Below are 21,469 nucleotides of genomic sequence, written 5' to 3'. Positions count from 1 at the left end.
CCAGATTCTCATCACTTGCTGGCTGACATGTATTTTAATACAGATATATCAATGCTTACTAGCTAATAATGGCCAATAATATCAGCCCTCCTCCATCTCTGTCAAGTTGTAATGAAGACAAGTCTGTTATTGTCACAGTCCACTGCTGTAACCATCTGGTCACATCTGTCACGTTCAAGAAGCCAGCGGCCACCCTAGCAGCGGCTCCAGCTGTGTTAATGGTGCCTTGGCTATTCTGCCAGTTTTTCATTTCTGGGAAACACCCTGGGTTCAAGTTGATTTCCTGTCTGCTACTGATATTACAACAACGCTGCAGCAGGAAATCAGCTTTAACCCATTTGCAATGTTTATGCTTCACAATGTAAAATACATCCACTCTGCCCAGTTATTTCAGTGTTCTCAGATACGCCTGCAACTCTATCCTGCTCATGTCCTCATCTGTGTGCTTCACTGCCACTCTGCCATACTCTTATCAATCTTCCCATCACTCTCCTAACCTCTTTCACCTCACTTTCTCTTAGTATGAGCATGTGCCCCCGCCCCCTCGTCATTGGCTACAGTGTGGAAGTTGTTTCCTCAGGTTTACTGCATTACTGTGTTTGTGATGTTTTCTTATTTGCCGAGGGCACATGTCCTTATTTGAACATGGCATATTTACATGCTGCTTGATTTGCATTAGCCGTTGTTGTGGGTGTTTTCGTGTGTATATGAATGCCCAACCCTTTCAGTCAGCAACCTTCTACACCAAGGAGGGAGAGGGAGCTGAAATAGCTGCTAGTGTTTGAGCATGGAGGGCCCTGTGGCTCTGTAGAATAGTATGTAATAATACTGCCACCAAGGAGGCCTTAGTATGACAGATATAGCCATCTACATTCACAGCCCTGAGGATAGGTGAGTGCTGCTCCACTCTGGACACTTATAATCACCAAATCATGATTCTTTTACTCTGGTTTTAGTTAGTGAAGCTTGGATGAGTTGGACTGATGATTTGCTGGATAATGGAGTAGCATACAAACCCATGGGCCGGAGATGAGAGATTTACTGCTGGAGCTTTAACTATCATAGAGTCTGTCCTGAAGCGAATAGAGCTGCAGCCTCGTGGCATAGCTCATCCTGAAATGTAGCAGTAGTTTTCCTCTCCATAATCATTGGATTGGATTTTTCAAGGCCTCTTATTTCCAGTCATAGCTCGATGTAATTGGGTTTGTAAATCACAGCTGCAGAGCTCTCCATGCTGATGCTGATGTTGGGAGTCATTTGCAGCTGCTTCAGCTGTAAATCTGCTCCAGAGGCTAGTGATAACTCAGCTGGCTAAACACAGTGTAGGACCAGCTGTGTGTGTGTGTGTGTGTGTGTGTGTGTGTGTGTGTGTGTGTGTGTGTGTGTGTGTGTGTGTGTGTGTGTGTCAACAGGTACATCTTTGTGTGTTTGTGTTTGCTGCAGCGACAGTTGTGTACATTCAGAAAGCTGTGATTGTGATTGATGTGATTGTGTTCAATACAGTGTGTGTTCTTTTATTGAGGTCATCTTTGCTTTCTGTTTGTACACAGTTACAGCTTGGAGGGGCTCAGTGGAGGCCCTGAAGAGCTCAGGGGCCCCACCAGCCAGGGGCCCCGTATCCTAGAACCTATAAGGATTCCCCGGCAAGACAGCGATGACAGAGGCTCTTTGGTTTCTCTGACAGAGGAACAGGAGGACCGGGGGGAGTATAGCAGAGTGCATGACCCGGTGAGCTAATAAACACACGCACACATGAAGTTTGTTGATGTGATGCCACTTCTTTACACTGTCACACAGTCGGCCACCAAGAGATCCTGAAAAACCCACACAGCCTAATTCACGAGAGAAAAGAGTCGTTGTAAAGCTTGTACATAAACAAGACTTATAAACAGTCAAGGGAAATCTGAGCCTTGTCAGTTTGGGGATTAGTGAGAATTAATAAACATGACTTTCTTCGGGCAGATTTATACTTCTCCCATTGAATTTAAAACAAATTGTAAACATAATGTCCCAATTCAAAATGCCGAGTTTCCTCTTTTAGTTCATGTTCCTGTTTCCAGTTGACTGGCTGGCAATGCTTTGTTCCACATTATCGCTGCCTGGCTCACTCCATTTTTTTAACATTTTCATGCACTTGGTTTCATTCAGTCTCCTGTGTCTTGCTGCAGAAATCCAGACGATATCGGCCCCTGCGAAACAGCTGTCCTCCCATGAGTCTGCCCCTCACTAAGTCTGTATCTATGCTGGCCATCAGCCAGAGAGACATCGATGGTGAGTGACACGTTATGAGGCAGCTATCAAGTCCCTACTTGTAACATTCAGCCCTTTTCTTCACCTTTTTATCCTTTGGTTTTCTTTGTTATCCTCTTTAGGCTTTAACTTACTAAATTTAAGTACAGTGCAAAGTCCTCATTCTTCATTTCCTCATTTTAACATCACCAGACTCAGCAGAGGGACACAATCATTTCAGCCTGTAATTGGAAATTTAGAGTTCATTATGTTTTTCACTGTAAGCCCCATCGCAAAGAGAATAGAAAAAAAGGTCAAAAAGCTAGATAAAGAGAGAAAGTGGTAGTTTAACATGCAGATATTTAAACTGAATCGCTCTTATTACACGTTTCCCGTACATCTCCACTTCCTGCCCCCATCCTCACTATTATTAGGTTATTATATATTTCAATAAGTGATCAGTGCCTGTTGTGGTTCTTTCCTTCCTGCTCCCCAGCAGTGGGACGCCTGAGACGTAAGAGGCGAATTTCCTTCTCTTTCAACCTTTCCCCCATCCTCACCAAATCTAAGTCTCAGGTCATTTATGGGGACTCCTCATCTAGTGATGATGAGGATGACTTCAGTAAGTACTGACATGTAAACTTAGCTGCAGTAGAAAATAGCTGTGATGTCAGAAGGAGAACAGTAGCTGCTCCGGTTAGCAACCTGGATCTGAGCTGCAAAGATGACAGCGATGCACCCAGATCAGCTAGCAGCTAGCCTGATACCCACACTGAAGTGTTTACTTGTGACTCAACATGAAGTGTGTGCGTGAAATGCTTCCTAGACTGAGTCAAACAGAAGAAGCAAAGTTGTCTGAAGGAAAATTAAAATTTTTACTCTTTAAACTTCATCAAAGATAAAGTCCAAACATTCAGCCGCAACAATCTTGTCATGAAGAAGCTTCTAATTGCTGCTGATATTAATCTACTTGCAGTGTGAGAATGCAATTAGACGCTTGTAGCCAGATTGCTGCTGTAGAAAATCACCTTTCACCTAGGCAGCATTGTGTTTAAATTATAATCCATGTTGACAGCAATAAATAAGACCTTGGCTTCTCGTGTTTCCTACGCAGCACAAGAATCGGATGACCTTTACATAAACTAGCCTTACTTCAGTCTTTTTGAAAAAACTGAAACACAATTACCAGAGAAAGAGGAAAATAATCATAAACACCGCAGGTGAACTGAGGAAGCCCTTTCTTCTCTGCAGATAAATACGAGCCTGTCACCTTTAGTCAAAGACACCGAGGCATTCCTTCCTTTTTCTTATCTGTGCAATATTTCCATTAGCACTGTTCTCTGTCTCCTTGTCTCCATTGCTAGGAACACAGGCAGGCCAAGATTTTGTCCTCATTATCCTGTTTTGGGTTTGACTTTCTTCTGCAGCGCATGCGAGCAGCGCTTTGCATATTTTCGTGTGCGTCTGGATATTGGTAGAAATGATTGTTTAGAGACAAGCAGATTGTTGCCTAGAAAAGATGCATGCCTTATGTTTAACTCTGTGCTTAGCGTTTGGCACAGAGATTAATTGAAAAACACACGTTCTGGCTGTTACTGCAGCCAGAAAATCCAGATTTTCAACAATAGAGGAGTCTCTCTATTGTTGAAAATCTGGATTTTCTGGCTGCAGTAACAGCTACACCCAGCATAGCTTTGTTCTAATAGGATGAGCAGACAAAAAAATATGAAATTTTGCCCGAGTCATCATCCATTGTCCAGCCTTCAATGCACGATAATTTAAAACTCTATAATTTTAGTCTTTGACTGTATTACAGCCCCTCATTTATCCCCCCGTCTCAAAACAGAGCAGTTTAGCTCACTTCTGTAGAGCACAGAGCTACAGCAGGTGAGGACTGGCCAACCAGGGAAAAATAATAAATACATTTGTGATTGTGCTTTTATTTTACTAAAATTATACTTCAGTCATTTTTATTGTTAATTATTACTTGAAATTGGCCTCTGAAGTTGGGGATGGCAAAAAATTGCTTTTACACTTTCTGCTGATTGGCTGCCCCTTGCAGTTGTGTGGGGTTGTTGTGTTTATAGTTTCAGCTTTGTGCTTTAGTTGACCATAATGGGGGGGAAAAAATCACAATAGGTCACCTTTAAAGGAGATGGTAGAAAAGGAAGTCCTCGATATAGCTGTTGGCCTCCTTTAGTCATGTCAGTGGGTTGTCAGTTGTCACACAGCTGTACAAGGGTACCTAAAGTGTTGCATATTTACCTTTAGGGAGCCAAATCTGTAGCTTACTCTCAATTATAATCAGGAAAAATAAGAAAAGTGCGGTCAGCCCCTAAAGACATATATTTTTTTTGTTTTTACTATCCTGCCACTCACTTCCTCTCCTTTTTTTTTCCAGGTATGAGGTTTTCCAGCACCTCTGGGTCACTAGCATACAGGTCAGTCTAATCCTGCGCTTACATTTTACCAGAAAATTGTTCTTAAGGCTTTCGTTGTTTGGAGGACCTTTTATAGTCCTATAAAGAGCAGTGTGGAGTAGTGGTCAAATGATTCCATAGGACCTTTATGGTGCTTCAAAGAACCATTTCACAATGTGTGAACAGGTATGCTGTGTGAATGCAGCTGCTGGAGATGAAATTAAACCTGTTTGTGTGTTCCAGTATATCAGAGGAGGAGCCTGGGCCTCTGCGGAGTGACACTGAGGGAAAGAGTGTGACAAAAGTTAGCCGGACCTTCAGCTACCTCAAGAACAAGATGTACAAAAAGACCAGGGTGAGGGAACATGGAGTTTGTCTTCTTTTGACTACACTTCACTGTAGTCTGCTTCTTACAGTTCATTCAGTAGGCAACCATCTTCAGTGTTTTCTTACAAGTGTATCCCCTTTGAGCAATGAGCAGTTAATGCCCAACCACAGTTTTCAAGTATTCACACATATATGAATCTTAAGCTTCTTTTTCTGTTGGTTCCTGACTGGCTTCAGTCTCACAGCAGGGCTGTTATAGGCAGTTCTGGGCTGAACAGTTATAGGTGTGGCACCTCAAGAACTACATATGTTTGTCCTCTTTTTCTTTTCTTTGTTTGCACTACAACTCCCAATAGGTGCGTGGCGTATTAAGCAGGCGGCGATTAGCATAGCAACAACTAAACTACAACCACAACAATAAGTTGGAGCATACTGTGCATTTGAGTTTCCTGATAGCAGATGCCTTGCATTCTGATTCAAGTTAAAATAACATAACATTACAAGTGGCTAATTGTCTTTTTATGTCAGGTGTATCACAGACTAACCTCAGGCAGAGCTTCCACTGTGGCTGATAATAGGATCCAGAATCCTTATTAAAGTCTGTTTACGTGTGGCAGTGTAAGCCAATGTTGGCATCAGAACTGAGTTATGCTTTGGTGTTTCAGATTGTTGTGCACCCCTTGTTTTGGGAACCGGGTGCAGGCAGGTCGAAGGCATGAATGTAAGATCATGTTGGTCTTTACCACCATTTCAAATATACATCAGTACAGGAGCTCAGAGATTCTCCGATTATACAATTGGAGATGCTGCAGGAGTTTGAAAAGATGACACCCTCCAGAGAAAACTGTGGGAAAAACCTCCAATTTCTTTGCTTCTACCCTATAACAGTGCTCCTGAATCTCGGGTCCTTACTACTCTCTTGAATACCTATCGTTCAAATCGCGATTGTACTTTTGCAGCTTTGCAGTTGGCATGCAAAACAACCAATGAGATGACCATAAACTAGGCTTAACAAATCCTTTCCATCTACTCTACAAACAAATGCATGACTCTTTCCAAGGATAACATGCAGTAAACCAAACCAATTAAGCTTCACTTTGATGAATGTGTCATTTAGTTTCTATTCTAGCGTCATTATTTTCTCCCTACGCTGGCTTCACTCTATGTGAAAAAGTTAGTTGAGAGGAAGTACTTTTGTTTTCCTTTAAGGAGGTGACAGGAGTTTTTATTTCCTCTGTAGCACACAGGCTTAATAAAGCCTGGTCTTCACTGCCAGCTCAACTGTTTGTGTTTTATGTTTAAGAGCTAACTCATGGTTTTTCTGTAATTTCTATGTTAAGTTTACGTGTTCTTTTTACAAATATGATGTTCATCATGTTGCAATGCATGCTTGCATTCAGACCACACACTTATGTCAGTTAGAGCTTCCCCTTCTGCTGGAGGATCAACCGTAAAGTAGGAGCTAAAAATGACAGACAAATGAGCTTCTGAGAACTTTGATGGTCCCTCATGCAACGCCACACAAAAGACTTCCTTTAAAAAGTTCTAAGAACTATCAATAGGCCCCTCTGGTTCAAAAGCTCCTTATATGTCCTGCTTTTGCCCAAGTCGTTGTTAGATGCAACTTCCCACTCTCAAATTTCCCAAGCGCCTCACAGCAATGTCTTCTCAGAGAGATAAGCCTCTATGTAAGATGTGGTCAAAGCAGACTTTCTTTCTCCTGCCCTTCGTACTCCGTTAGGGGATCTAACTGCAGTGTCTCCATTCCTGTCACAGGGTGACAATAATATGCTGTTAGTTTGTTGAAATATCGATCAGAATAAGTTACTTTAGTGAAACAATGGCTTCAGCACTATTATGACATGGAAATTATTGTACAGTACTGCATTTAAAAAGCACACTGCTCAGCACTGCTCACTTTAAATTGCAGAAGTGGCATTTACTGTATTGCAGTAGCCATTAATATGATTTAGGAATACAGTTGTCTGTATCAAGACTTTAAAACTCAACGGGGTAGCTGTGGGTGCTTAAAAGTAACAATAATTGCATTCAATCTTCTCCCCAAAAAAGAGGCCTTGGAAGGTATTAAATAGTCTTACATTTAATTCACAGATTATAAGCAGTAATGTAATTATACAGCATTTTTATATCCATTATATCCAGTTGTGGGCTGTGTGGTAGACCTTACACAGCTATAAACTGTGTGTGATTGTTGTGACAGTATATTGAACCAAAGGACACTCACACAGCACCAGGAAGTACAAAAGGCAAATTCTGTTTTCACTAAAACCACAAATTAACATATTACCTTTTGATAGCTATTCTGATATGTAGTTTACTTCATGATCAAAATTGGTGTTAGATGCTACCTGAAAGTATTAGAAAGAAAAACGGGCTGTAACGATAGATATCCATGTTTCTGCTGCCAGTCATAACTGCTTTGATCACAAAGCGTGCATTTAAATTTGTACCATGTGGTGATTAAAGGGTCTGAAATGCCCTGAATTTAGCACAGAGTTTTTATTTCTGATTGGGAAGTGAAATGTCTGTTTGCTTCCTGTAAATATGCAGCCCTTGCAAAGAGACACTAAAGGGTGAACAGGAAGTAAAACAGGAAGATAGAGTTGGTGGTTTAATAATCTCCCCTCTAACCTCAGCCGTCACTTTGCTTTTAAAGCAACAGGATTCTGAAAAAGCTTCCCTCCGTCTGCAGCTCATTGCTCTCTGTCAGAGGTCAAAGTTATTGGCCACCGTTAAAGCTTTGATGTTCAAAATGGGTTTGCCTGGTGTCTATTGGCTCTCCTTGGAGCATTGAGATTGCATCTGTAACTGTCAAATGTGTTGAAGAATTGGTAATCTCATTTCTTCCTGTCATTAATAAACCAGAACCAGTTTTAAGGAGGAGAATTTGTGTCTTCCTCTTTAGGTTAAACATTGAAAGTCTGACTGTTCTGGAAGGGGATCTAGTTTGTGCAGTTTTGTCACCGTGTCTCTGTCTGACTGACGGAAGGGTCATTGCAGAAATAGCACCTCCCGTAGCGAGCCAGTGACTTCCTCATTCACAGCCTTCCTAATGGAGACTTGCTGGTAGTAGCTTGAGCCACTGAGCCACAACCAGGGATGTTATACAGGAGTTTCCCAGGGAGCCGTGGCTTCTCACTGAGATGGAAAGGTTGGCTGGAGGTAGGCTAACACAGTGCTCTGGTTTCCCAGTTGAATTGTAGTGGAAGAGACTGTCACAATATCATGTTAAAAGGGGCTGGTGTTTTCCTCTGGGCTGATGTCTTTTTCCAGTGAAGTCATTGCCCGTTAACAGTGTGTTTTACTGGAATGTCTTTTTGTTTAAAACTCTGGTTTAGATGTCACTAGTGATTACTTATCCTGTTGTGTATGCTTGCAGCCAAAACAAAGAGTACAGAGAATCATCTTTTTCAAATGCGTTGAACTGCTGGCGTTTTCTTGTTTTTGTTTTTTTTGCATCAATAGGCGTGATATCAAACAAGCATTCTTGCTGCCATGAAGAATACTTTTTCAGGCCGTTTATTGTGGTTTAGTGCTGGTTAGACAGTTGTTGCAGGAAGTGAGAATGAAAGCTGTGTGTTGTACTGGCTCTGAAACATAGCGTGGGCCAGTCAGGCTTTTGGTATCTTGAAATGGCTGAACCAAATGAGCTCTAGTATGTCAGAGCTTTGTGGTCCCTTCAAACCAAGAGGCCCAGGGCTGGTCATTAAAATGAGCTGGAAAACTGCATTTTCCCATTTCCTCTGGGTTTGGGTGGAGGCTCTGTGATGTAAATCCAAGAGAATGAGAGCTCTGTTCTTCTCTGCATCACTTTATGGGATTGTGATTCAGCTCAGTGTACAGGGATGACCAGCTGCTGAGGACGATCTCATCCATTAATGCAGAGGCAGCAGAAAGCCCACCCTGTTATGGAAAGGTCATAGAAGTGATTCCCAGACAGTGCGTCTCCGTCACCAGTCATGCATCCTGCAGAAATGCCTCATTCTTCATAAGAGATTTTGAATAGTAGCATTTGAGTGTCTTGAGAAACCAAAAAAATACGTAATATGAAAATATGCTGCCCTTTTGGGATAAATGGTCATTGAAGATCTCCACCTCTGAGTCTTCTGTCTCACCTCAGAAAAAAGGATTAAAAGTGTCTGAAATTTATTTAAAAGAGTTCCTTAATGAGACAATTTGTTGTCAGGATAAATAATGCATCACTTCATATGCAAACCCTCCCGCTGCGTCCTACATCCGAGTAATAATGTTGCTCTGCAGGGTTCAGATTGGAATTTAACAGAAGCAACTGGCCCAGTGTCAGTGTCTGGTATGTTAGTGGATGTTACACGTCACCACGCTTCACTTCGAAACTTCTAATTGGATGGCAAAGTTGAAGCAATTAGCGAAGTTCAAGGTTGGGTTGTCTTCTTAACTAATTAATTTCCATTTGTGCAGGAAAAGGAGCGAGACAAACGGGAGAAGGACAAGGAGGGAAAGGAGAAGGACAAGAAGACTGTGAACGGTCATGTTTTTACACCAGTCAGCTCAAACCACGCCACCCAGTGCTCCCAGTGCAATAAAGGTTTTAATGGCAAGGATGCTTTCCATTGCACATGTAAGTAACTTTGTTTTTTTTCCTTTTTGTCTTGTTTGTTTTCTGCAGAGTTGCTGTAGCTTTAAATTATATTAAATCCTAATAACCTTTAATTATTTTATTAGAAGATTTTAATTTCTTATCTGACAACACACTAAGCTGCGAGTCGTTTCTGAAAGACGATGCTGAACATAAGGAGAGGAAATGAAAAGATTTCACCAATAAATCCAGGAATATGCATGTTTGAATATGTTAGTTTATGTTTCTTCTCGTCTTTGTCTCTCAACAACCATTCATCCGATCCACTTCACACTTGTTATGTGTGTTACTGAGAACCTAAGTAAGAGCGGTGCTGAGTCTAAAGTTGTTTTGATTAGCAGTTCTCATAGTTTGGCTAAAAGCACAGACTGTATGTAAATGATGGACCACGCGTCTATGAAATTACCCAGTAGTCCCTGGATTATGCATTTTGAGGCTTCATAGTTGGTACACGCTTGTTTTAAAAAGCCTGAGGTGACCATATTAGGATTAAAAGAGTCAAGTTGTCAGCTAAAGCTAGCTATCTTGGTTAGCAAGCTGCATTCCCAAACAAACAGGCACAAATGGCTGCTGAGTTGGTGCTGAGGAGCAGAATTATACAGTGTAGAATTTCTCCTGCCAAAAATGTAGGACAGACTTCTTTGACGGCTGTACCACAAAGCAGGCCGTGTTATTTGTCAGATAATTTTGTTAAGAACTGGCCTAGCAGACAGCAGACAACCAAAGCTGTACATGTCAGCGCACCTGTCAATTAAACCAACTTAATATACCAACTTGCCAATTTAAATTTGTTAATTTGAAAAATAAAATGAGGTGTTCACTTTGTAGCTGAAGTTGGGCATTTTAAAATGAGAGTCTGTGTGGAGTGATTCTCGTTTAGCGGTAGCATCTGGGGTTGCTGCTTGGCTAAAAGTTGTTTTGTGTTACCAGCGTTGTGCCCCCTCAGCTGAATTCTACTGATATATTTCAGCTATAAGTTACATTAATTCAAGCAATTTGGTAATAAAAAAGGTAAACACCCGTATCACTGCTAAGTTAATGCAATGCAAGCTCAATTTAATTATCTGGTTTACAGTAGTTTAGTGTTTTTATAGCAATCATGGTGACCGGCATGACTGAAGTTGACAGTGAGCAAATGGTTAAGAGGTTATTGGTTATTGCAGGTAGTTCTAAAGCAGGACCCTGGTTGAAAATTTTAAAACAAACATAAATGTATGGAGGATATCCTTGGTGGACTACAGCCTGCCTTATGTGTGATGGGACATGACACACATTTGTATAGCAAGAAAATAGTGTTTCTATGTCAATTAAATGACACCTTTAGCAGTGACACAGACACGTGTTCAGTCATTGTTTTCAGAGCAGTAATGCTATGTTTATATCTGTTAACTTTCACAACAACTGATTTCCTGCATGTGATGCATTTAGGTAATATCTCTAAATTGTAGCTCATGAACAGGAACTGCATGAGTAGCAGAGGAGTCAGACCCTATAGTAGGTCAAGTCAGTTTACTGTAAAGGCTCTGTGTTTACATTTAGGCACTAAAAGAAAAGATTTAATTTAAAGAAAAAGTAAATTAGAATTCCTTTATTTGATTATAAAGGACAGTGCAAGAAAACATGAAACACCAACTGAACTATTATATTAGCAGTTAGTTGTGCAGCTGCAGCAAAACTCCCCAAAGAGCTACTTCTAATGCAACCCAGTCAGACTTTGATTACAGACAACAGAACTGTTTTTTTGCATTGTTTTTTACTGGAGTGGCAGAGGCAGCCCTAAAGAGGTTCTAGTTTATTGCACAAGCCTTTGGCGCAAGCCCAGAAAAAGCCTAAAAAGGAGAAACAAGCTCTGCGATGGATCACAGCAGACCTCTTGGCCACAATCTGCCTCAGATGCTTCAGACTGGCAAAAACAGCCCCTGTTGTATTCAGTCAGTCTGGTTCAGATTGTTAGAGCCACAGACAGTGTGAGGGAGGTTTGTACTCTGGCTAGTGTCCATTCAGCAGAGGAATACAGTGATCCTTTGTCTCAGATTCGCTGGTCTTATTTGGACGTCACCAAAAAGCAGTAAAAAACCTAATAAAATCCAGAGGCATGTAAAAAAATATCACTGCAGGAAATCAAGGTGCTTTGATAATCATGCAATCTTCTACTTGCTAATATTTTTACAGTGACACATTTTCAGGCGATAGCTCCCAGCCCTGACAGTGTCGCTGCCTTTCTGACTCGTGCAGCGCTATTTTCTCACCCAGACTAAAAGCGGCTGTTGAAGTAATCCTAGGAACGGAAATGTTGCACTGTATGCATTCTAGCTTGGGTGACTAGGTCTGATAGTGCGTTTGTGGGTTTCACATGTGTGTTGAGTGGACTTCTGTCTCCTGGAAATATGCCCGTATGATTAAATCCTGATCAGCCACCATTTTTTTCCCTCCTTGATGTGAGCATTAAAAATAAAGAGCGAATATTAGGAAAAACTGAGAATTTGAGTTTAGTGGACAGATCAGCCTGTAGAAGAGGTCAAATGTCAGCAATCTAAAACCATGACTTTGTTCTTAAATGGTGATTCGAGAATGTTTACATGATTTAAATTTTCCCATGCAATTCGGTGGTGACGTGCGTGTGTGTCATATCTGTTTTTTTCCCCCCATCGTCCACGAGCAGCATTACCCCTCGATTGCATCACATGCTTTGCTCCAGTCTGGCTTTCATTAGCAGGCTGGTGGAGTTTCCTGGCTGGCTATGAAAACCAGTCAGATTTTCTAGCCCCCACTTTTCCGCACACCCTCACATGCCCCACCACCACCACCATCAGGCTAACAGTATTCACTCCTTCTTTTCTTTCCAGACTGCAATGCTTCCGTCCACAAGGGCTGCAGAGACAGCCTGGCTGTTTGTGCCAAGGTGAAGATGAAGGTACAGCTTCCTCGCAGTTACTCCTCCACCGATTCTGTAGTACTCTGCTGTCCCGAAGCCAACATCGATTTTCTTTTCATTTATGCTTTTTCTCACCGTTTCTCTGCTTAGTTGCCCAACCAGCAGTTTGCGGTACCAGATTCGAGCTTGTTTCCTACAGTAACGATGAGGAACAAACGTGAGTGTGAAACCAGCTCAAGATTGCCTACACAGTTGTCACAGCCAGTAATTATTTGCAGATTTATCGCCAAACTTCTCTGATCCCCTAATAAGAGGAGATTGAAAGGTTTTTGTGCACATTTATTTTGTTCTGATAATTACTTACACTAAAGTTGGCAAAAAGTGTAGGATTTATCTACACACCGTGACAGAGTGCTTCTTTGGGGTTGTTCTTAGGACCAAAGCTCAAAGTGTTGCTCCTAGAAAATTCAGCCACACTCACACACACATACACATAAATATGATTTAAACAGATTTAAACTGTTAAATTAGTCAAAGGACAAAACCTTTTTCCTTTGAATAGAGAAGCTTTATGCTGTCCGCTTGCTCTGAAGTCTCCTAATAAATTATGTTTAAGAAGGTAGACAGTCTGTGAGGAGAGAAAAAGATGGACTGTATTTGCCAAAATACAGTCTTAAAACCATCGCTTTTACCTGTCAGTGATTTAGCTTTTTAAATTTAGCATTTGGAAGCAATGACTTGTCATGAAACCGAGGTTTCTAACTATACCAGAGGCCCCAAAAAGTCAGGATAAGTTAGGATCTCCTGCTGGTTTTGAAAAGTGTTCAGATTATTGTTGTAACCTAAGTTTGCTCTGGTCCAGCTGGTGGGACAAAGGAACGCCCCTGGTCGGCCATCTTGCCCCCTGAGGACCATTCCACCTTAATGATCCCATCACGGAGACACACCAACATCATGACTTTCACGGGAAACAACCTCTCCAAGAGTCTCTCAATAAGCAACATTGCTGGGTGAGCTGCTCTGTGTGTGTGTTGGAGTGAAATGTTTCTGTACTTAATCTAATTTCATTTTTAATAGTTTAGTTTTTAATGCATTATTTGACCCCTGTACAATGTGTTTAAACAGATATATGGGTAACTGTGTATGGCCTGTTACAAAGACAACATTAATAACGTGAATTTTATTATCGTGTCTCCATTCAGTCCGGTGTTTGACGAGATGCCCATTAAAGGTCTGCGGTATCTCTCTCAATCCACCGACTCGCTCAACAGAACCAACCAGGTCACAGAATCCATGGAATCACTTACTGATGAAGGTTAATAAAGGCACACACACACAAATTCATTTTCCACGTTTTTTAATTTAAGCTAGTTTAATGTGAAAAAATAATTACTTTTTAAAAATAAATAAATGATTAATGCATATACTGCACCGAACAGAAACTTAATGTGGTTTATCCAAACCTCTCACCTGTAGATTATCGTATAAATGGAAGTTAGTTATATTAATTCAGGCTGTGTTGTTGACTCAGGAACAGAAATGATGGATGGGCAGCTGATGGGGGAGTTTGAGGCTGAGGCCAAAGAGCTGGAAGCAGACTCGTGGAGTTTAGGTGTGGATCAGCAACACCTGCAGCAGCTGGACAAAGAGCTGGTGAAGAGACAAGATGTCATCTACGGTAATCACCACATATAATACTCACCGCAGTAACTTTGATTAAACGTAATTTAATCTGAAGATGGTAACTGGCAAAGCAAGGAAAGGTAATAGTTTCTTAAATGGAGTAGCAACATTTTTAATCAAGCTCATTCTTGGCCTGGTTTCCTACATTTCTGTGTGTCAGCTAGTAAGGAAGCATCTAGTAAAAGTGGACCAATGTTATTTAAAGCAGACAAAAACTCAAGAAAGGAGGTAATGCCTTTAAGCCCAGGATTAACAGTGTTAGATAAAATAAAAATGTCACTGCTGTTTCATCTGTGTCATTGTTATTTTCATGCCTGATGGACTTTAAGGGTGAACCTACAGTATTTTAATTGGGTCCCACTTAAGGATTTTCTCCTGAATTTTCTTCAGTTGTATCTACCAGGCTCTGTGATCTAGTATGGCTTTTTTTTACCTGATTGAAATGTGCACTGAGATACTCTTAATGCGCCTGAGCTGATTTGAATCTATTTGTAGTCAAATTTTCTTCGTATTCCTTTTACACGAGCTATGCAGTGACCCCTACCACTGTAGTTGCAGATCAGTTGCAAAGTTATGAACTCTATAAAACTCTGTGCACCTCTGATACGGGGAGGGTATAGATGTATTTGAATAGCAGGTGGTGTATGCTGGTGGCTGTCATTTCAGCTTATTGTGCACCTCCAATTTTTTTTTGGGTACCTGCTGGAGGCATGAGTCTCTGCAGGCATCTTATGATACATGAGTGCAGGGATTCCCAGATGGCACAGATTGCTGCAGCAGTTTGAAAATATGAGAAAGTCTGCAGAAAACTTTGGAAAAACCTCCATAACCACTTTGTTAGCGACTACTTCTTTTCCTGTTCCACCAGTGAAGCTGTTCTCTTTCTGAGCTGTGAAACCTGTTATTTAGGAGAATCATGCAGGGAATCACATACAAGTGGAAATGGCGATGGTGCGATGCTGATGTTATATGTCAGTGACTATAACGGAGGCTTAAGTGTCATTTCCCTTCATGTCCTGCAGAACTGATGCAGACAGAGATGCATCACGTTCGGACGCTGCGCATCATGTCAGAAGTGTACAGCAAAGGCCTGCAGAAGGAGGTTCAGCTGGAGCAGCAGATGTTGGAGAAGCTCTTTCCCGTTCTAGATGATCTACTTGAGCTCCACACACAGCACCTCCTGCGCCTCCTGGAGAGGAAAAAGGAGAGCCAGTTAGAGGGAAGAGTCTTTGAAGGAGGCTTCATCATCAGCAGGATAGGGGACATCCTGGGTAGCCAGGTGAGAGGGGGGAGGGGCTGGTTCAAAATTCATTTCTATTCTTTACAGCTGATTTAACACAAGCTGGTTTTGCAGAAAACCTAAAAGGTAACATGACTGTTTATTTTACAGAAACGAGATGTTTTTCTGAAAGGTTATCGACAGAATGCATGTGTGTTCGTGGCTGTTATGAAAGGCCTAATGTTGTTTTTTTTGTTCTCGTCTAAGTTTACACCTCCAAAGTAAATTTACACAATCTCTGAGTCAAATATTGCTCCCACAAATCCCAAACATTTGTCTCAACTCACGTTTGAAGTTCTGAAACTTTGAAAATAATGTTAGCTTTTTAACCTTTATTTATTTCTGCTCTACCAACATTAGTTTTTGTGTGCTTACATCTGTCAAATCCTTCTCTAGTTTTCGGGATCAAATGGTGAAAGCATGAAGAGGGTTTACGGAAGATTCTGCAGTCGCCACAACGAAGCTGTTAACTTCCACAAGGACCTCCTAACCAAAGACAAACGCTTCAAAGCGTTCATCAAAGTAAGCGTCAGGCTTCTCTCGCGGATTTATCAAGTGTCTCTCACACAGCAGACAAACTTTCCGGAGAAGTCTCTTTTCATGCTTTTTGATGAAAACACATTTTTCTTCAGGATGTCTGGCTTTCCAGACACGATTGTGTTTGTTGACTAGAGTTCTGACATTGTTTTCTCTTGTATGGAAGTGCTTGAAGTAGCGTTGAACAAAGAGCTCGTTTTTATTCTGTGTTGCTTTCCTTTTAGTTGTATTATTTTGCATCTGCAGTTCATTTCAATCAGGGCATGTGCTGGAGACATTTGAATAAAAGCTGTATTACCCTCGAGGCAGTTTATTTTTATCATAGAAACGCCAGTGCTCGCCGTCATAAACAATAACAATAAACACCCTCTCAAGTACTACTGCTGTATTGTTCTACGCCAAATGAGTTTTGCAGCTTCTCGCTGGTTATGTGAGACCCTGCCACCTGTTGTGTGTGGGCATGTTTTACTAAAAGCACCTCTTGTTTATTCTTTCAGAAAAAGATGAGTAGCAGCATTGTGCGGAGGCTTGGCATCCCAGAATGCATCCTTCTTGTGACCCAGAGGATAACGAAGTACCCCGTGCTGATTCAGAGACTGCTGCAGCACACTAAAGGTTATTTTCATGTTGGCTTTTTTTCACTGTTTTTACTTTGTCTACTTTTTACTACAGATTGCTGCTGCAGGCTAAATATACTGAATTTCTTATTAATCGATATATTTATTACACATTTTCAATAAACTAACAAGCAAAGCAACTTCAAGAAACTAACAAAGACAAACCAACCAAACAACCAGAAGGTTTCCTAATCGAGTATCACTTTGTAAGTTTGTTGCTAGCGAACATTCCAGGTTGCAGTTGCCCGAATAAGGCCGTAATACCACCAAAATATGCAAATTCTCATGACCATTGATCAACAACCACTGATCAAAGGAGGCCATTTTCGTGAAAAGGGAAAGACCATGTCTGAATCGAGGAGGGGGCCTAACGGTACATCTGTCACCATCTCACAATGCTGTGATTGCAGCCTTCCCCAACTCTCTGTGAATGGTACTCATGGCCATGGCCTGTTGATCAATGGTCATGAGAATTTGCATGTTAATGATCAAGGAACTGGCCTCCCAGCCCATTGTTCCTTCAGTGGGCTGGTTTCAGTCATTATGCAAATGTGCTGTTCATAAGATTGGGGAATCCTGCAGTCAGGTCACTTGGATGAGTGACGAAACGTTTCTTCCACTGAAAACGTTACGTCCAGATGAACAGAATCAACTTTTGGGGATTTACTTACCTGCATGATTGAGTATGCATCAAGGCCCTAATGTATTTACTACCCTTAAATATGTTGATGGTAGCTGCTTCGGTCGGTTGACCTGGTTATTTCCATTGTCGCTTATAAAGTCTGTGGTCTGGTCACCGCGTTCCTACAAGTTCACTTCCTATGTGGATGCTGCTTAAATCTTAATTCAAAATTTCACTAAGTTTCACTTAGTGCAGAAAGAAATGTGTGAATTTAAAGTTGGAGATTTAAGCAATATAATTTGCCCATTTCAGTTTTGGCTTTTTTAATTTTAGAACTTTTCACAAACCAAATACAATATTTTCTTTACATCATTCTCTATGATTTATATATTTATTTAGAGAGTTTATCTACAGTAATATTTATCACATCACCTTTATCCTGAGAATAGAAAATAAACTCCTGGAGTACCTCATTATTAATATTTTTCCTGACAGCATTCGGCTCCGCTCGTACACTGAAAAGCCGCCCACAGCAGTGTGCCGTTTGTTTTAGGAAACATCCTGAAAAGTACAATTTCTCGCACACAGTTTCATATATTTTGAGAAAAATGAGACATGTGCTGGATGGATGTTTATAGGATAATAGATCAAGCACACTTTGAGGAGCTGGAATATTTCACACCATATTTATATCTGATTTAAAGCAGCTCTCATCAGCTGGCCTCCCACTGTGTGCATTCTCTCTAATCCCTCCCCAAAGCCTGTTTATAGTTCTATGTGGGATGGGGGAGCTCTGCCTTAATCCCCAAGGTGCTTTAAGAAGAGTCTCTCCTGCCAACTCTGATATGTACTGAGAGGAAATAACACAGTAGAGTCACAGTTTGAGATTATATTTTCTTGCTTTGGAGCACAGACATACAACGCAGGAGGAAAATATTACACTTTAGGGAAGGATGTTGCATGCTGAGCCCAAAACTCAAGAGTGTTATATAGAGTACAACAAGTGTGCATTCGGGACAGTTTGACTGGGGTTTTCCTCACTTTGCAGACTTAAAGGGCACTCGTGACTTTACTGTAATCCTTAGAGTACCCCAGCGGAGACTCCATGTTTCCTGACTCACGGCAGACCCTGATATTTTACTCCTTTGTTGTTATACTTTAAAAAACTAAATCCCAGTACTTTTCTATAAATAAATGTTAAGCTTGAGTCACTTGACAGTGACTCAGCTGCTGTCAAGTTAATCAAGGTTTTTATGTGCGTACTTTATTTAGATAACCAGATGGCTTTTGCAGCTACGCTGATTAAAAATGTATTTCATTAGAAATAATTCCATCCTCGTTCTCTTTCCTGCTGAGCATAAGCTGAAACTGATATGTATTGGGTGTGTGTCCACTGCATGAGTCTATCGCCAGCAGCTAATTAGCAGATAATGCAAAGGAAGTGGTATCAGTCTTCTTGTCCAATTTGCTGCAAAGAAAATAAGTTCAATATTTGGATTTATAGAGTAAGGAGCATAGGAGCATTTTGTAAAAGAGAAAATGTAATATACACATACAGTGGGTGCTCTTATGGCTTGAGTCCCCTTAGAGTAGAGGGTCTAATTCAGCCCACAGGTTGGCTTTGTGAAGTCATCAATTACTACGGTTTGTGATTTGTGGTGTGCACATGAAGGCATAAGTACAGGGGAATGAAAAAGTCTAGACAGCTAAAAAGTTTTTCTAGGTCTAAACAAGTTATTCTGTCTGTCTGTCCTTCCATCCAACCATTTTCTTCCACATCAGGGGTGACGGACAACCATTCGCATTCACATTCACACCTATGGCCAATTCAGACTCACCAGTTACCGTAACTCCATGTGTTTGGACTGTGGAAGGAAGCCAAGTATGTAGAAAAACCCACATGGGGAGAACATGCAAAATCCATACAGAACGACATATTTATTTGAATCATCGAGTAAAACACTATTGTTTCTTAATCACAAAAATCTATACATTTTGTGCTTTTCAGGCACGATCTCTAAATTGTTCTGCAGCGTTCTCCAAAATTATCAAAACATCAAACGGCAAAATAGGGAATGATGTTAAAGCTACACTGAAGGTATTCTGGCTCCAAGTATTGCTCGAACATCTTACTAAGAAACTTAATGATCATTTTAATTTGCTATATACATACTGTAAATGAAGGTTTTTCATTAGACGTGTACAAGAATTAAAAACAAATTATAAGATGTCTTAGATGTCTCTATAATAATATGTGTGACTCACTGTGACCAGCTAATACCATAAAAAAGCTTTCAGTACTCTCTTCCAGTGAGTGTAAATGCAGCCACGGTTAAAATACTGAAATGAGAAGTAAAATGTCACTTCATCGTCTGCCGCACTTAAACGCCACCTGTCTGAGCCGTTCAGGGTTAAGTGTGTTAGATTGGAGTCATTAAACTACCAAATGTAACGGTGCTCCATTTTTGCTTCAGCTGGTTTAAAATCACATTCCTATGGTAATCTCTTGTAGAATAAATTTTCTAAAATCTTGTCACACTTCTAACACAGAGAGCGACGAAGACTACTTTGACCTGACGGAGGCTATTCGACTCGTGAAGGAGGTGATAGCGGCGGTTGATAGCAAGGTGAACGAACACGAGAAAAGACGGCGCCTGAAGGAATTTCACGGCCGTATGGACAACAAGTCGATTATGATGATGAAGAACGGGCAAATTTTCGCCAGGGAGGATCTGCTTAGGAGGCGGCTGATCCACGATGGAGCGCTACAGCTGAAAAACACCCAGGGAAGATTAAAGGGTGAGGAGTTGGGGATGGGAAATTTGTTTGTCTTTTTAGGGTCTAACATTTTGATGTATTTAAACTAATCCAACAACAACTGATTTTCTTCTGGTCGTCTTCCAGAGGTTCATGCTCTGCTCCTATCAGACGTCTTCGTCTTCCTCCAAGAGAAAGACCAGAAATATGTCTTTGCCATGCTGGTAGGTCATCTCTTTCCCTCTCCTTTGCCCTACAGTTATGAAGAACTCATGAGTGCTGCCAGAGATGATGCTGTCATATTTTCCTCTCCCACTGTTGTTGCTGTTAGCAGGAGCTGCCCTTCTTAGCTATCCCATTGTGAAATAATGCCTGCCTCTTGCTAGCACGCTAGCTGCACCTAATAAAGCTTATCTGGCCCTGGGCTCCTTAACCCAGCTGTGATAAATCATATAGGTTTGAGTTGTTTTTTCCATGTTTACAGGACTCACAGCTTCATGGCATGCCACACTCTCTCTCCCTCTCCCTCTCTCACACTCGCAGGAATGGAAACAGAGGCAGGCTGGTGGCTTAATAATCACATCCATCAGTAAAAAAAGAAAAAGCAAAAAAGAAAAAAAGCCTGCAATGTTTGAGTTGGAGCTGTTGACATTAGAAAGGGGAATAACATGTGGTTTGAAATGGATGGCAGCCATGTGGAGAGGGTTTGTTTTTGAGAGTATAGGCATCAGTTCTGTGGATCAACAAGAGTACATGCAGCTACTGTAGCAGGTCGTAGATCATCACCACCTTTACAGGAACACAGACCCGTAGAGCTAAAAGAGAATGGATGATAGGAAATAAACAAAAAGATGAGGAGAATCTAAATGTTTTCAGCTGAAACATTTGGAGCTTTATTACCAAACCTGCATATTATAGATTTGGCTCCATATTTTTGTGTTACGTATATTCAAACTGCTGTTACTTACATGGGCATGTGCTTAAGACAGGGGAGTATTGCCTTGCCTCTGTCAAAGGCCTGAACAACTCAAAGCTGAGAGGTTTGACAAAAGCATAAAACAAGAAGGAAAAGCAAAAGATCTTTTGTCATATTTCAGCACAACTTTCCGCTGTGACAATGGCTCCAAAATTTAAACCTGCTTTTACTTCATTACTCTGAGGCTGGCCTCAAAGATGCTCTATTCTGAAGAGCTGTCCGTGGCTCCATATCTTTGCTGGAATGATGATTCAAACATCAAAATGACAGCAGGAATGATCTACTTTGAAAGCAGAAATTGTCTCTTAGGAAATTGTTACACACTCAGTAAATACACCTCAGCTTTCTATTTTGTTGCATTCAGTGCACTTAGCTTGCTGGCGCACAGATGTGGTGGCCATGCTCTATTCTATCTAGTGTGATGTGTGCATCATCACCACAGCTTGAAGCTGGGAGCCCAAAAATGAACAAAGCTAAAGTGCTTTTTTCTCATGGGTTGATGGGAAAAAAA

General features: G+C 41.1%; 1 protein-coding gene across 5 annotated transcripts in view; it reads left to right on the top strand.

Annotated features, from left to right (window-relative positions):
- The window catches only part of akap13a (A-kinase anchoring protein 13a), a 120,770-nt gene that overhangs the window by 78,869 nt on the left and 20,432 nt on the right, over nt 1-21,469 (top strand). For 4 of the 5 annotated variants that reach the window (XM_084928366.1, XM_084928359.1, XM_084928343.1 and 1 more), the window contains 16 exons: nt 1,551-1,728; nt 2,169-2,271; nt 2,726-2,851; nt 4,631-4,670; nt 4,893-5,004; nt 9,435-9,594; nt 12,459-12,526; nt 12,638-12,704; nt 13,350-13,497; nt 13,690-13,802; nt 14,019-14,165; nt 15,193-15,449; nt 15,846-15,971; nt 16,484-16,601; nt 19,776-20,024; nt 20,130-20,206. In XM_084928366.1, coding sequence (XP_084784492.1) covers nt 1,551-1,728; nt 2,169-2,271; nt 2,726-2,851; nt 4,631-4,670; nt 4,893-5,004; nt 9,435-9,594; nt 12,459-12,526; nt 12,638-12,704; nt 13,350-13,497; nt 13,690-13,802; nt 14,019-14,165; nt 15,193-15,449; nt 15,846-15,971; nt 16,484-16,601; nt 19,776-20,024; nt 20,130-20,206 — 2,089 coding nt within the window. The remainder of the gene's footprint in view (nt 1-1,550; nt 1,729-2,168; nt 2,272-2,725; nt 2,852-4,630; nt 4,671-4,892; nt 5,005-9,434; nt 9,595-12,458; nt 12,527-12,637; nt 12,705-13,349; nt 13,498-13,689; nt 13,803-14,018; nt 14,166-15,192; nt 15,450-15,845; nt 15,972-16,483; nt 16,602-19,775; nt 20,025-20,129; nt 20,207-21,469) is intronic. The other variant, XM_084928375.1, reaches the window with a different exon arrangement.

Source organism: Perissodus microlepis, chromosome 1 (assembly GCF_051167445.1).
Source record: "Perissodus microlepis isolate ML-2025 ecotype Zambia chromosome 1, ASM5116744v1, whole genome shotgun sequence".
In the NCBI taxonomy this organism is placed as follows: domain Eukaryota; kingdom Metazoa; phylum Chordata; class Actinopteri; order Cichliformes; family Cichlidae; genus Perissodus; species Perissodus microlepis.
The sequence above is the reverse complement of the archived record's forward strand: the minus strand, read 5'-3'. Positions and strand labels throughout refer to the sequence as shown.